Source organism: Trichechus manatus, unplaced genomic scaffold (genome assembly GCF_000243295.1).
Source record: "Trichechus manatus latirostris isolate Lorelei unplaced genomic scaffold, TriManLat1.0 scaffold00088, whole genome shotgun sequence".
Taxonomy (NCBI): Eukaryota; Metazoa; Chordata; class Mammalia; order Sirenia; family Trichechidae; genus Trichechus; species Trichechus manatus.
In genome coordinates this window covers 3,454,240-3,467,283 of record NW_004444024.1, presented here as the reverse complement: position 1 = coordinate 3,467,283, position 13,044 = coordinate 3,454,240, and the positions used below count along the sequence as shown (strand labels likewise).

The following is a 13,044-nucleotide window of genomic DNA, read 5'->3' as shown; positions in this document are numbered from 1 at the left end:
GGGGTTGTTAACCAATGTCATAAAACAGCATGTGTGTTACTGTTACATGAGAAACTATCTGTTCTGTAAGCCTTCACCTGAAGTACAATAAAACATTAAAAAAAAAAAGAGTGATATGACCATGTACAGCCGTTGTGGAAAACAGTGGGGTGCTTCCCCAATAAACTAAAAATAGAACTATCATATGACTCAGCAACTCTACTTCTAGGTCTATGCCCAAAAGACTTGAAAGCAGAGACTCAAACAGATACTTGTACACCAATGTTCACTGCAGCACTATCCACAATAGCCAAAGAGTGGAAACAATCTAAACACCCATCAATGGATGAACGGATAAACAAAATGTGGTACGTACATACAAGGGAATACTACTCAGCCAGTAAGAAAAATGACGTCTCCATGCATGCTACAATATGCATAGAGCTTGAAGACTTTATGCTGAGTGAAATAAGTCACTTAGAAAAGGACAAATATTGTATAACCTCACTTATATAAAAAGACAAAAACAGGCAAATGTATAGAGACCAAAGTTTATTAGTGGTTACCAGGGGCGGGAGGGAAGGGGAAAGGGAGGGTTACTGCTTATGGAATACTGAGGTTCAGTATACAGTGATGGAAAAATCACATTGATTAAGGGTAGGGCTGCACAGCTGATTAATGCAATTGCTGTCAATAAGTTGTACACCTGTAAAAAGTTGAACTGGCAAAAGTTGGATAATAAATACATTTACAACAAAGACAAAAAAAAGAGTAGCTGCTGAGACTACTTATGTACAATCAAACACTTCATGGGATATGGTTCCTTGGTTTGGAAGTTCAGGGTCATGGTTTCATGGCACATCCCAGTTAAGTGGCCTAATAACGTGTTTAGTGGTTTTGCTCTACCTCCTAGTTCACTGCGGAGTACATGATGTCTTAAAAGTTTGCAAGTGGCCATCCAAGGCACAACAACTGGTCTCTATTCACTTGGAGCAACAGAGGAAGGAGAGTCAGGAACAGGAAGAGGATATGGAATGAGTGGCTAATTGCCTCCATGAACAACTGCCTCCTTTGCCATGAGATCAGAAGAACTGGATGGTGTCAGGCTACCATTACTGAATATTTTGATCAAAGATTCTATAGAAGAATTCTGATCAAAAGGGGGAAAATGCAGAACGGAATTTCAAATTCTCATGGACTCCAGACTTTCTGGAGCCATGGAGGGTGCATGAATCCCTAAAACTACTTCCCTGAAATAATCTTTAAACTTTAAAACAAAAATATCCCCTGCAGTCTTCTTATTAAAACCAAACAATAGTTTAGCTTAACTAGTAAAGAATGTCTGCCTTAAGCATATGCTCTTTTAAGATCTATCTACATGGGATTGAATTGACAACAGCAACTTGAAAGATTAGATAGTAACCTTAGAGGGCAGTGAGTTTATGGTAATGGGGGAGGAACAACTCAGAAAAGGAGGATGAGAAAGGCTGCACAACTCAAAGAATGTAACCAATGTCACTGAACTGTACATGTAGAAACTGTTGAATTTGTGTGTATTTTCCTGTGTATATTCTCAACAACAACAAAAAAAATTAATTTTAAAAAAAAAGATAAATATCTCAACAGTTTAAAAAAAAAAAAAAAAAAAAGAGTGATATGACCACATTTAAGTTTTGGTAAGACAACCCTGGCGTCAGGTAAGCAATGAATGGGAAGAGGTGAGACTGAGGCAACAGAACCAGTGAGTGGTTCCTGCAATAGCCCACAAAAAAGGGGATAAACCTTGCATTATTAAAACAGGCAGGGAGGATGGAGAGGAAGGGACAGCTATGAGAGGTATTCTTGGTGCCAGACTGCATATGGAGCCAAAGGATATGGAGGAGAGTAATATGGCTCTGGGTCTCCAGTGTAGCTAACTAGGTAATCAGAATATTTTAATTCAGTATCCTTAAAAGCTTTGAAACTGGAGGGTAATGGGTTTCTCTTTATATATGGTTTTTCTGGCCATGGTCTTTTAACTCCCACAAAATGAATGGCTGGGAATATGCAAATAAGGCATGTAAAACTCTTGCAGGGATGGAGACTATGTAAATAAGGTGCCTATGGCCCACCAAGGGGATTGGTCAGTTTTGCCATCCCACTAGGCTTAATCCAATCCTACGGGTTGAGGGGGGACCTCACTATCATCAAGAAGAAAAGCCAGGAGTGGAGCAGGTCCTTTGGACCCAGCATCCCTGCACTGAGAACATCCTAGATCCAGGAGACAGAGAACTATAGCACTCGACAGCTGTAACACTGGAGACGGCAGCAGCACAGGACAGAAGTGGCATAGAACCAACAGACAGCTACTGTGAGCTCGCTGAGCCAAGGAGAGAAGAGATGGAGTGCCTTCTGGCAGAAGGCTTCCTGGTGGAGCGGGATGCCTCTGGCCATGTGTTCACGAAGCTACAGAGCTGTAACACTTGCCTGAGCGGGGCAGAGGCCAAGAGCAAGGGCTGGCAGTAGGCATGACAGAGAAGGAGCTGAGAAGCTGGAAGCTGTCCTGATTAATAAACTGTATTCTGTCTCCTGAGTTGTTCCTGTTACTTCCAAGTTGATCCTGATCCTGAACTGTAACCTGTTATTTCCCTAATAAACCCAGTAATTGTGAGTATGGTCTATGAGTTCTGTGTGGCCACTGCAACATATTATCAAACCCAGCAGAGAAGCAGAGAGTGCTGTGGGAGCTGTTGTCAGAACTGGTAAAAAGGTTAGAGAGTGGAGATAAGTCTGACTTCCACTTCATAGGAATTAGCTTTGGGCTGATCTTGATTCTCAACTCTCCCCCTGAAGTTAGGCAAGATCGGAAGCCAATACATTTCAGAAACTAAACTGTGCAACAAGATAAGAGACAAGCAAACCTGTGACCGAACACTGACTCCACTATTTCCAAACTGTGACCTTAGGCAAGTTGCTTCATCTCTGTAACTCAGTTATCATGTCTTTAAAATGCAGATAATAGTACCTACCTCTTGGGACTGAAAATCTATCTTAAACCTTCTGAGCTGGTTTCCTCTTTTGTAAAATGAAGACATTTATATTTTTACTGTAGTGTCTTTGTGAAGATTAGAGACAACATATGTAAAATGCCTAGCACATTGTCTTAGTAGGTGCTCAACAAATATTAGTTGGCTGATTAATGACGGAAAAAACTAGATTAAGATGGAAAGGGAATAAGAGGAGAAAGGCTTTAATAAATTTAAGGAATTCAAGAAATCATCCAGGCTTGTAAGTGCCACATGGTCCAGGAATATACACAATTCATTGTTTTATATCCTGTGGTTGCCACACCCAGGGAGTAACTGCTGCATAGAGAAATAAATAAAGTACCAAATGCCTCTTGTCAGAACCTAGAGAAAAACAATAGGGATGAACCCCTGAAACCATTTCTGATGGTTAAGGTTATGTGTCAACTTGGCTAGGCCATGATTCTCAGTGGTATGGCAGATATTATATAATCATTCTCCATTTTGTGATCTGATATGAGCAGCCAATCAGTTGAAAACCAATCAGTTTCCCTGGGGGTGTGGCCTGCATCCCATATATATGGATGTTCTGACAAAGCTCTCTCTGGATCCTGCATCGGACTCATCATCCTCTGATCTCTGGTTCTTGGGATATGAGCCAGCAGCCTGCTGTCTGACCTGCAGATCTTGGGATTTGCCTGCTCCTGAAACCCCTTGTCCCAGCAGGCTTCCGCCTAACCTGCCAATTTTGGGTCTGTCAGGTCAGGAGAAGTCTCCAGCCTGACGCCTGACCCACGGATTTGGGACTTGCCAGCCTCCACAACTGTGTGAGCCATTTCCTTGAGATAAATTTCTCTATATATATATACTTCACTGGTTTTTGCTCCTTTAGAGAACCCAGCCTAAGACACTATTGCCCCGAGATAATCTTTAAACTTTAAAACAAAAATACCCCCTGAAATATTCTTATTAAAACCAAACTGTAGTTTAGCTTAACTAGTAAAGAATGTCGGCCTTGAACATTATGCTCTGAAGAACTATCTATATGGGATCAAACTGATAACAGCAACTCAAAAGATTAGAAAGGAACCTTAGAGGGGCAGTGAATTTACATTAATGAGAGAGGAGCAACTCAAAAAAGGGGTTAGAATAGTTGTACAACTTGAAGAACGTACTCAGTGTTACTGAATTGTACATGTAGAAACTGTTGAATTGTGTATGTTTTGCTGTGTATATTCTCAACAACAACAACAAAATAAATGAAAAAAAAAAAAAGAATTGCACGCAGAGAGAAAGAGCAGTGGCAAGAATAACACCAAGGATTCTGGCCTGAACAACTAGATGAATGGAGATGCCATTTACTGAGAATGAGAAAGAAGTAAGATGTTAAAGGAGTTAAGATTTGAGATGTTTAGCAGACGTGCAAATAAAGATGATGAAAGAAAAATGCTGTGTGAGCTATGAAAAAGAATGTGAGTATTAGCTATAACTAATTATCATTATCCTTACCTTAAGAGGAAAAAGGCTTGTTTGAAAATGGTATCATTCCTCAGGCACAGCACCTACAGCAAAACAGCCATGTTAGGACAATCTTAAGCATTCACAGACCTCCAAGCACCGCTTCTCAAAGAAGGCTAGAAACTCAGAGTACACAAACCAAAAGGATTCAAAGGCTCTTGTCTAGCAAAGAAGCTGTTCTACCGTTAATACTAAACATGCATGTCCTCATCTTTCTTATTCTACCCCAAAAGAAAATTCTCAAAAACAGAAGCACCCCTCCTCACCCTGCTTTTTATTACTTTTATTCTCATCTTGATCTATTTTTTCTAATATCCATCAACAACTATTATATATCTGCCATGTACAGGCACAATGCAAGAGGCTTTCTTAAATCTTCTCTAATTCTTAAAACAACACTCTGAGGCAATTTTACAAATGAAGCAACTGAGCCCCATAGAGGTTATATTCCAAGAAATCATAGCTAATAAGTGGCTAAGCTATGCCTGTTACAGCACACTGTCTCTCTCAATGATAATATGATACCAACATCAACAAAACAATAATGAGAAGAGGCAGTAACAGTGGCAGCTCTCCTCCCTAAGCTTCCCCCTTCCACAGTTATTTCAGTGTCACCCTGCCTTGACTCTGGGGCACCTACCCAAAAGATCAGAGATATAGACTTACTAAGGGAGCATTTAACATAGAGGGATCTTTTTATGAAGTAATTAGATAATAAATATTAAATGTCCTTAAGGTCCTATGAGGAGCCTTGGTGCTGCAGTGGTTAAGGCGCTCGGCTGCTAACCAAAAGGTCGGTGGTTGGAATACACCAGCCACTCTGCAGGAGAAAGATGTGGCAGTCAGCTTCCATAAAGATTTATGGCCTTGGAAACCCTATGGAGCAGTTCTACTCATTCTGTGCCATGAGGTCTCTACAAGTCAAAATCGACTTGACAGCAGTGTGCTAAGACCCTATAATATAAAGAGAAAATCCTGCTCATGCTCACTACAGGAAACAATTTCAATTCCTTCAGCATGTATCTGTTAAAAGCCTATTATGCAAAAACAAGGAAAGTCTGAGAAACTGTCACAGTCAAGAAGAACCTAAAGAGATAAGACAACTAAATATAATGTGGTATCCTGGATGGAATCCTGGAACAGAAGAAGAACACTTGGTAAAAACTAAAGAAACTGGAATAAAATATGGATGTTAGGTAATAATAATGTATCAATCTTGGTTCATTAATTGTGACAAATGTAGCATACTAATGTAAGATGTTAATAACAGGAGAAACTGAATGTAAGGTATATGGGAACTCTCTGTATGATCTTTGTAACTTTTCTATAAATCTAAAACTATTCTAAAATAAAAACTTTATTTTTAAAAAGCCTATTATGCACCAACTACTGTGCAGGGAGATAGTTAATAATTAAACGTAATATAAAAGCAAAACATAACACAGATGAACCTTGAAAACATTATGCTATATGAAAGAAACCAGTCAGAAAGGACCAAACATTATATAATACCATTTACAGAAAATATCCAGAATAGGCAAATCTACAGAAACAGAAAGTAGATTAGTGGTTGCCCATGGCTGAAGGGGTTGGGGTGCTGGGGGTGACGGCCAAGAGGTATAGGGTTTCTTTTTGAATGATGAAAATATTCTAAAATTGATTGTGGTATGATTGCACAATTCTATGACTATATTAAAAGCCACTGAATTGTACAGTTTATATGGGTGAATCGTATGGTATGTTAGTTACATTTCAATAAAGCTGTTAATACATATGCACAATCCCTTCCCTACAGGAGTTCAGATGGCTGGAGATACAGACATACATTCATATTTAACAGCCAGGCAACACTGCAGGCATTACTTGATTAAGTCAAATAGCTGGTATGAACAACAAGCACCCCTGGCAGAATATCCAAGTGGAGATGGTCAGGAGAAGTTTCTCAGCTTTTGCTGAGGATCTTCTCAAAGACATGAATACTCTCCCCAGCCAAATGGATGCTGGCATGAATATACACTTCAAGAGATTCCACTGAAACCCTTAAGATCACCCATGGTCCCCTACGCGAAACCAAGAGATTCTCAGGGGCAAGGGTCATGTCTTATTCCTCATGCACATTGTAGACACTCAATAAAGGTTTGTTTTGATGAATAAATAAGTGATTGGAAAGAAGAGAACGAGTGATAATCATCGCTACCATTTATTAAGCACCCACATTTATCTTGCTGAGTACCTACCATGTGTCTAAATCATAATAACCTTACAAGGTAAGTATATTATCCCCATTTTATAGTTGAGGGAACTGAGATTAAGTAATTTTCCCGAAGTCATACAGCTACTATCAGAACTAGCATAGGATCTTAGGTTTTTCTGACTCTAAAGCCCTTAATATTTCCACGATTCTATACCTTTTCTCATAAGAATTAATAGGTTAATGCTCAGGAAATCAGGGAAGAAAAAGATCAAATTCAGGGAAGGTCTCCTGGAGAACGTGAGGTGATGAAGACGGGGACAGAAGTGAATAGACAGATAAAAGGGCAAAATGTCTACATGATCCTAAAAATCACAATTGAATAAGATACTAAAGGATTTTGTAAAGTATGTGTGTAATATGCTTAACCTAATACTGGCCAGCATAAAAGGCAGGGTAGGGAACTGGGAACCCCGGGAGACTCTGGGAACTCTAGCTAGCTCCCCCACCACTGGCTGTCATACCTTGGCTAGTATTTCCCCTCTCTGGAGTTAAAGCTGATGCCTCTAAGGTCCCTCACAGGTCTAAGATCTGTCAACCATGACAAACAGAACAGAAATCAGAGTGAACAGAATATATTTTTAAATGGGTGACTTCATACAGAAGAGGTGTTGGATGGGAAGATCTAGATGAGACGGCTTTTTCCTCATTTTAGTCATTCAGAATTCAATACAATACAACAGCCAAGGATTTAATTATCTAAAAGCCAAGCTTAAGAGTCGACAACTTTCTGGAAGACACTCATATTATGGCCTGAACTCTTTCAGCTCTGGGAAATGTGCTTCCTCTCCCCTGCAATGCTCGGCATTATTTATCAGGACAAAAGTAATCTATTTTGGGACTGTATCCACAAATGCCAACCTCCCTCTCCTCAGTCAGCAAATGAAGAGCAGTTCCGGCTGTGGAGCAAGTAGAAAAGTGGAACAGGAGGGCTGTGACACAGTGAATGAATGAATGAGGACACAGCTGCTGCAGTGTATTACAAAAATACTTGTCCCATGAGCCAGGAACCAGAGAAGGATTGCATGACTACCAAAGAACCTGTCACGGGGCAAAATCTAGTGTGTGAGTAGCTTCAGATACCAGAGACCCAGGGTGGGTGGTGAGAGCAGTGAGTCTGGGGCCTGTGATGCAAGCAACTGAGAGCTGTTTTACAAATATTATTGACAGGATGGATCGTTTCAATTAAAACACATTTATATATTAATAAATATTACTTAAAATAGCATTTGTTGAGTGCATCCTTTGTGCTAAGTAATTTATATATATACCATTTCACTTACCTTTACAGGTAACTGCCTCCATTTTATAGAGGAAAAAATACAGGCTTAAGTAAATTGCTCGAAGTTGCACGTTTGGTAAGGGGTGCCAGGAATTCAAACCCAGGTCTGCCTGAATCCAAAGATCATGTTTTCTGTTCTGCCACACTATCTCTCAAAATAGTGATTCCAATTTATACTACCGAAATTCACACGCTAATAATAATAGCCTCAATAATCCCACCATTTGTTGAGGACCTTCGATGTGCCAAACATCATCCCTTAATCCTCAGAACCACTCTGTGAGGTAGATATTTCTACTCCCATTTTATAGTGAAGAAAGCAAAGCTCGGAAGTTGAATTAATATGCCCAATGCACATAGCTAATAAGTGGTGTTCTAGGTGACTCCATAACCGGGGTTCTTTCCACAATCACACACTCCTGATGGAAAGAAAGCAAGTTCTGCAATTACATGACACGCTCACTTTCCTCCCTGGGCTGAACAACACCTTGATCTGTATTCCAATACTTGCAACAGAGCAGTGGTTCCTTTCATCTTGGGCATCTTTCATAGCCCGCTTCCTGCCAGGGTCCATCTGTCAGTAGTTTCAAGTCCTTCTCACTGGTCTCCTACCCTTAGTCAGTGTCCACCACTACTTTTCTCACATACAGAGCTAATGCCAGTCCTCAGCCCATAATGATCCACCTACTACATAAGCAACTCCCTGATCAGAAATTGAAACATGTTCAGACACTTCTAATTATCTGAAAGTTCTTCCACGTAGAAAATCCAAACCAGTTTCCCTGTAACTTCCATGGTTTGAGATTAGTTCCCCCACTCCGGGACCACAGAGAATAAGTTCAGCTCTTATTTCTCCTACCAGCGCCTCGAGTATTTGAAGGCAATGATCATTTCCCCACCCCTGCCCTCAGGTTTCTTTTTCCCAAATTCTTTCAAAAATTGCTTTCCTTTGTAGCTTTTCTTTTGGTCATTCTCCTTTGAACATTTGCTATGTTGACCATCAAGTCTGTCACTGCACTGGGTCCTCATGACAGTTAGGAGCACAAGTTTTAGATTTGCACAGACCTGGGTTTGCGTATCAGCACTTCTATTGTACTAGCTGTATGATACTGGGCAAGTCACTTAAGAAAAACCTGGCCTCATATATTATGATTCCATTTATACGTAATGTCCAGAAAAGATAAATTCATACACAGAAAGTGTAGTGGTTGCCAGAGACTGGGGGCAGGAGGGAATGGGGAGTGACTGCTAATGAGTATGGGGTTTCTTTTTGGGGTGATGAAAATGTTCTGGAATTAGGTGATAGTCACACAATTTCGTGAACATAATAAAAACCACTGAATTATTCACTTTAAAACGATGAATACTAAGGCGTGTGAATTATATCTCGATTTTTAAAAAAATAAATACCTGACCTCACACAACTGCTGGAGGCCACAGCTGAGCTCTGTTAAGCCCAATTCCCTAACTTCCTCTAGGACTAATTCAGTTTCACAGTACTTTCCTGAAATGTGTTAAATCCAATCCTCTATCATCTCCCCAACTCTCATCCCCGTAATTCTCTGCACACTCTCCCTTGATCCAAGACCCACTACTGCTCTCCCTCCCAGCTTCCTCTGGGCCTTCTGGAACTCCATGTGTGTTCCCATTTCAGGGTCTTTGCACATGCTCTCCTCTTTGTCTGGAATATTTTTCCTAAATCCTACTCATTCTTTAAGTCTTAATCATGTAACTTCCTCAAGAAAACTTCCCTGGCTGCTCAGATTTGCTTAAATCTTGTTGTTATACACTCATATAGCACCTTGATCATTCCTTTGTGGCATTTATCACAGTTTAGTTACATGTTTAACGTCTGCTTCTTTTGCTAGGAACATAAACTCCATGAAAACAGGAGCTACATCTCAGCAACTAGCATACTCTCTAGCACATAACCCACCCCACTGCCACTGAGCTGATTCCGACTCATAGGGACCCCATAGCATTTCCAAGGCTGTAAATCTGTACAGAAGCAGACTGCCACATCTTTCTCCCACGAAGCTGCTGGTGGTTTTGAACCACCGACTTTTTGGTTAGCAGTCGATCACCTTAACCACTGTGCCACTGGGCTCCATCTAGCACATTAACAGGTGCTCAATTAATATTTGCTGATCAATTAATGAATCCTTCTGAATCTCATTTCCTATCTCTAAAGAGGTTATAAAAATATCTACCTCATAGAATTGTTGACATGATTAAATTAGATAATATGTGAAAAGGGATTAGCAAGTACAGGGCTCAGGGGTAATGGTCAAATTGGTAGCAGTGGTGATAATGGTGGCAGTGATTGTTCAGCTCCTCATTTATTAAACAATATGTATTGAGTACCTTAAGTGTGTGACAGGTGCTGAAGAGAAAACCATGAAAAAAATGGAAAAATGTCCCTGTGCTCCTGAGCTTACAGCCTAATAGTAATCAGGAAATAGCTGACTTCTTAACTATCTTCCTGGGCTTTTTGGCATTCTGAAATTTGTGTCCTCCTAGTCTGTGTCTTTTTATGTCTTCCCAATTCATGTCTGTTGGTTTGTCACTTGCTTCAATCCTCATTGCTATCTGTTCATAGAAACTCTGATCCATTTTAGCCTTCAACATTTTCACCTGAAAACATCTTATTATCTTTTACATCAGTCCCTGAGGCTGCTCCCTCTGGGCTGTACATTAGATATACCCTGGCATATCTTTTGTGGTGACCACCACTCCCCTAATCATACCCTATGGTTCAGGGATATGGCAGTGCCTGAGAAAAGAGAGGTAATCGCAGGGTCAGTGAAATCAGATCTGAGCTTGACACTCCAGGGTCATCGATTTTCTCTGCAAACTGACTCAGAAGGTGAGTCATTACTCATTCCCTGGTGCATTCCGATTCCCCCAGAAACCATTCTGCCATCTCTATCAATCAATGTCTTTTCTGGGGTCTGATGAGTATCAGCATTAGGTGTCTTAACAAGATCCACCCTGCTGCACTACTTCTGTTGACCCAAAGATGTATATTATTCCATTCAACTTTATGCCAGCCAAGCTGGACTTCTCACCCATCTAAAATTTGAGATGATCGAAAGCCAAAAACTTCCTAGGGTCCCAAGGAAAGAGCAATGGACTAGAAGTCAGAAGTTCTACTCCCAAGTCTCCTGTGTACTTACTGTGTAGTATCAACATTTGTTCATTCACTTATTCATTCAACATTTGTCAGGTAGCTACTTTAGGCCAAGTACACTGTGTGCTAAGTGCATGAAGGAAATACGGTTCCCTAGCCTCAAATCTTTCTAGTGAAGAAAGCAGATGTGCAAATTATTTATTACATTACAATGTGAGATCAGTATAATGGACTGTATGAATCACAAAGAAGGGAATGACTGACAACTGGGAAGGTCAGAGAAGGTTTTCAGTCCTCATTCACAGATGAGGAAAATCAGGATTATCATCATATTAGGGAGCGGTGAAATATTTAGAAAAGCAACTGGGGTCTTAGGAGGGGTAGAAAACCCAGGCTCCAGCCTCAGTAACCCCACTTAAATGCTATGTGACCTATAAGCAAGGCATTCATTCATTCAGTAGAATATTTGAGATCCTATTATGTACTAGACACTGTGCCAGGAGCTTCCGTTTCCTCATCTGTGGTGTCGCCCAGGATTATCTCATAATATTGTAAAGATTTAAAAAAATAATGCAAATGAAAGCAGTTTATTAACTACAGAATAATATCAATATTCTTACTTGTATAGTATTTCTTTACAGCTTACAAAATCCTCTTACTTGTATTACCTTCTATAATATTTACAAATCCATGAGGCAGGCATCATCTGCATTTTTACAGATATGAAACTGAAGCTCAGACAGGTTAAGTGACCTGCCCAAGGTCATACAGCTAGTAAGGGATAGAACCCAGATCTGATGCAAATCCCATGGGCTTTCCTTGTAAATGTAAAGTATTAACTAATAATTCAAAATAGGTTGTGACAATGATGGTCACAAGACTGCACATGATTAGGTACTAAAAGATGACCCCTGCTAGGAGTTCAGAAAATAAACAAGTGTTTTAGATGGAATGGTCAGAACAGTTTTATGGAAAAGATGAGACTAGAAGGATGAAACATTTGGATGAGAAGGCACAAGAAGATTAAGAATCAAGAAAGTAATCCATCATTTGGGAAACAGTGAGACTAGATGGCCAAAGCAGTAGGGCAGAATGGGAGAGCACAGTCAGTAATAGAGGAATCTGGAAGTGGCATCAGACTTGGAGGGGCTCTGTATGCCCATGTATCTTTAAATGATGGTCTAATGACAGATTCCCACGGACTCTCCTGGAGTATGGAATGGTTGGAAACAGGATTCCTTGATAAATCATCCCTCCTTTCCAGCCTTCCTCAAACCAAGTCTATTAGAGCAGAAGACTGGAGTCACCAATCTGACCATCTTTAGCAATGGAATTTTGAAACTTCCTGATTTTTTTCCCCCTATTACCTTTGCACTAGATCTGGTCAAAATCTCACAAATTGGCTACGGTAAACAACAGCAACTTGTTTCATAAATGATGAAGTAAGGCTTAGTAGGCCCTTAGGGAAACTCAAACCTAGAGATATTCAGGAGTTGATCCAAAGTAACTACCTGGCAGATCCATGAGCAGCAATGATTATGCTGATCTATGCTTTGGATAAAACCAAAAACCGGTTGCCGTGGAGTCCGACTCACAATGACCCTATGGGACAGAGTAGAACTGCCCCATAGGGTTTCCAAGGCTGTAAATCTTCAGGAAAATAGACTGCCTTATCTTTCTCTCAAAGACGGCTGGGTTCATAGCTGCATCGGTGGGATCCCTGGGAACTTTGCAGTTCTTTAACTTTTCTGATTTTTATTTGTTCATTCTTTTCTTTTCTTTCTCTTCCCCCTTCTGTTTTTCTCCGTTCCATAGTCTCTCATCTGTCCATTCCAACGGAAAGCTCCCCTAGCATTCTTTTATGTTTGTATGTTGTTTT

General features: G+C 40.3%; 1 protein-coding gene across 1 annotated transcript in view; it reads right to left on the bottom strand.

The window, feature by feature from the left end:
* The window catches only part of MRPL48 (mitochondrial ribosomal protein L48), a 73,792-nt gene that overhangs the window by 56,459 nt on the left and 4,289 nt on the right, over nucleotides 1-13,044 (bottom strand). Inside the window, exon 2 of the mRNA XM_004382018.2 lies at nucleotides 4,494-4,546. Within this exon, the coding sequence (XP_004382075.2) occupies nucleotides 4,494-4,546 (53 nt within the window). The remainder of the gene's footprint in view (nucleotides 1-4,493; nucleotides 4,547-13,044) is intronic.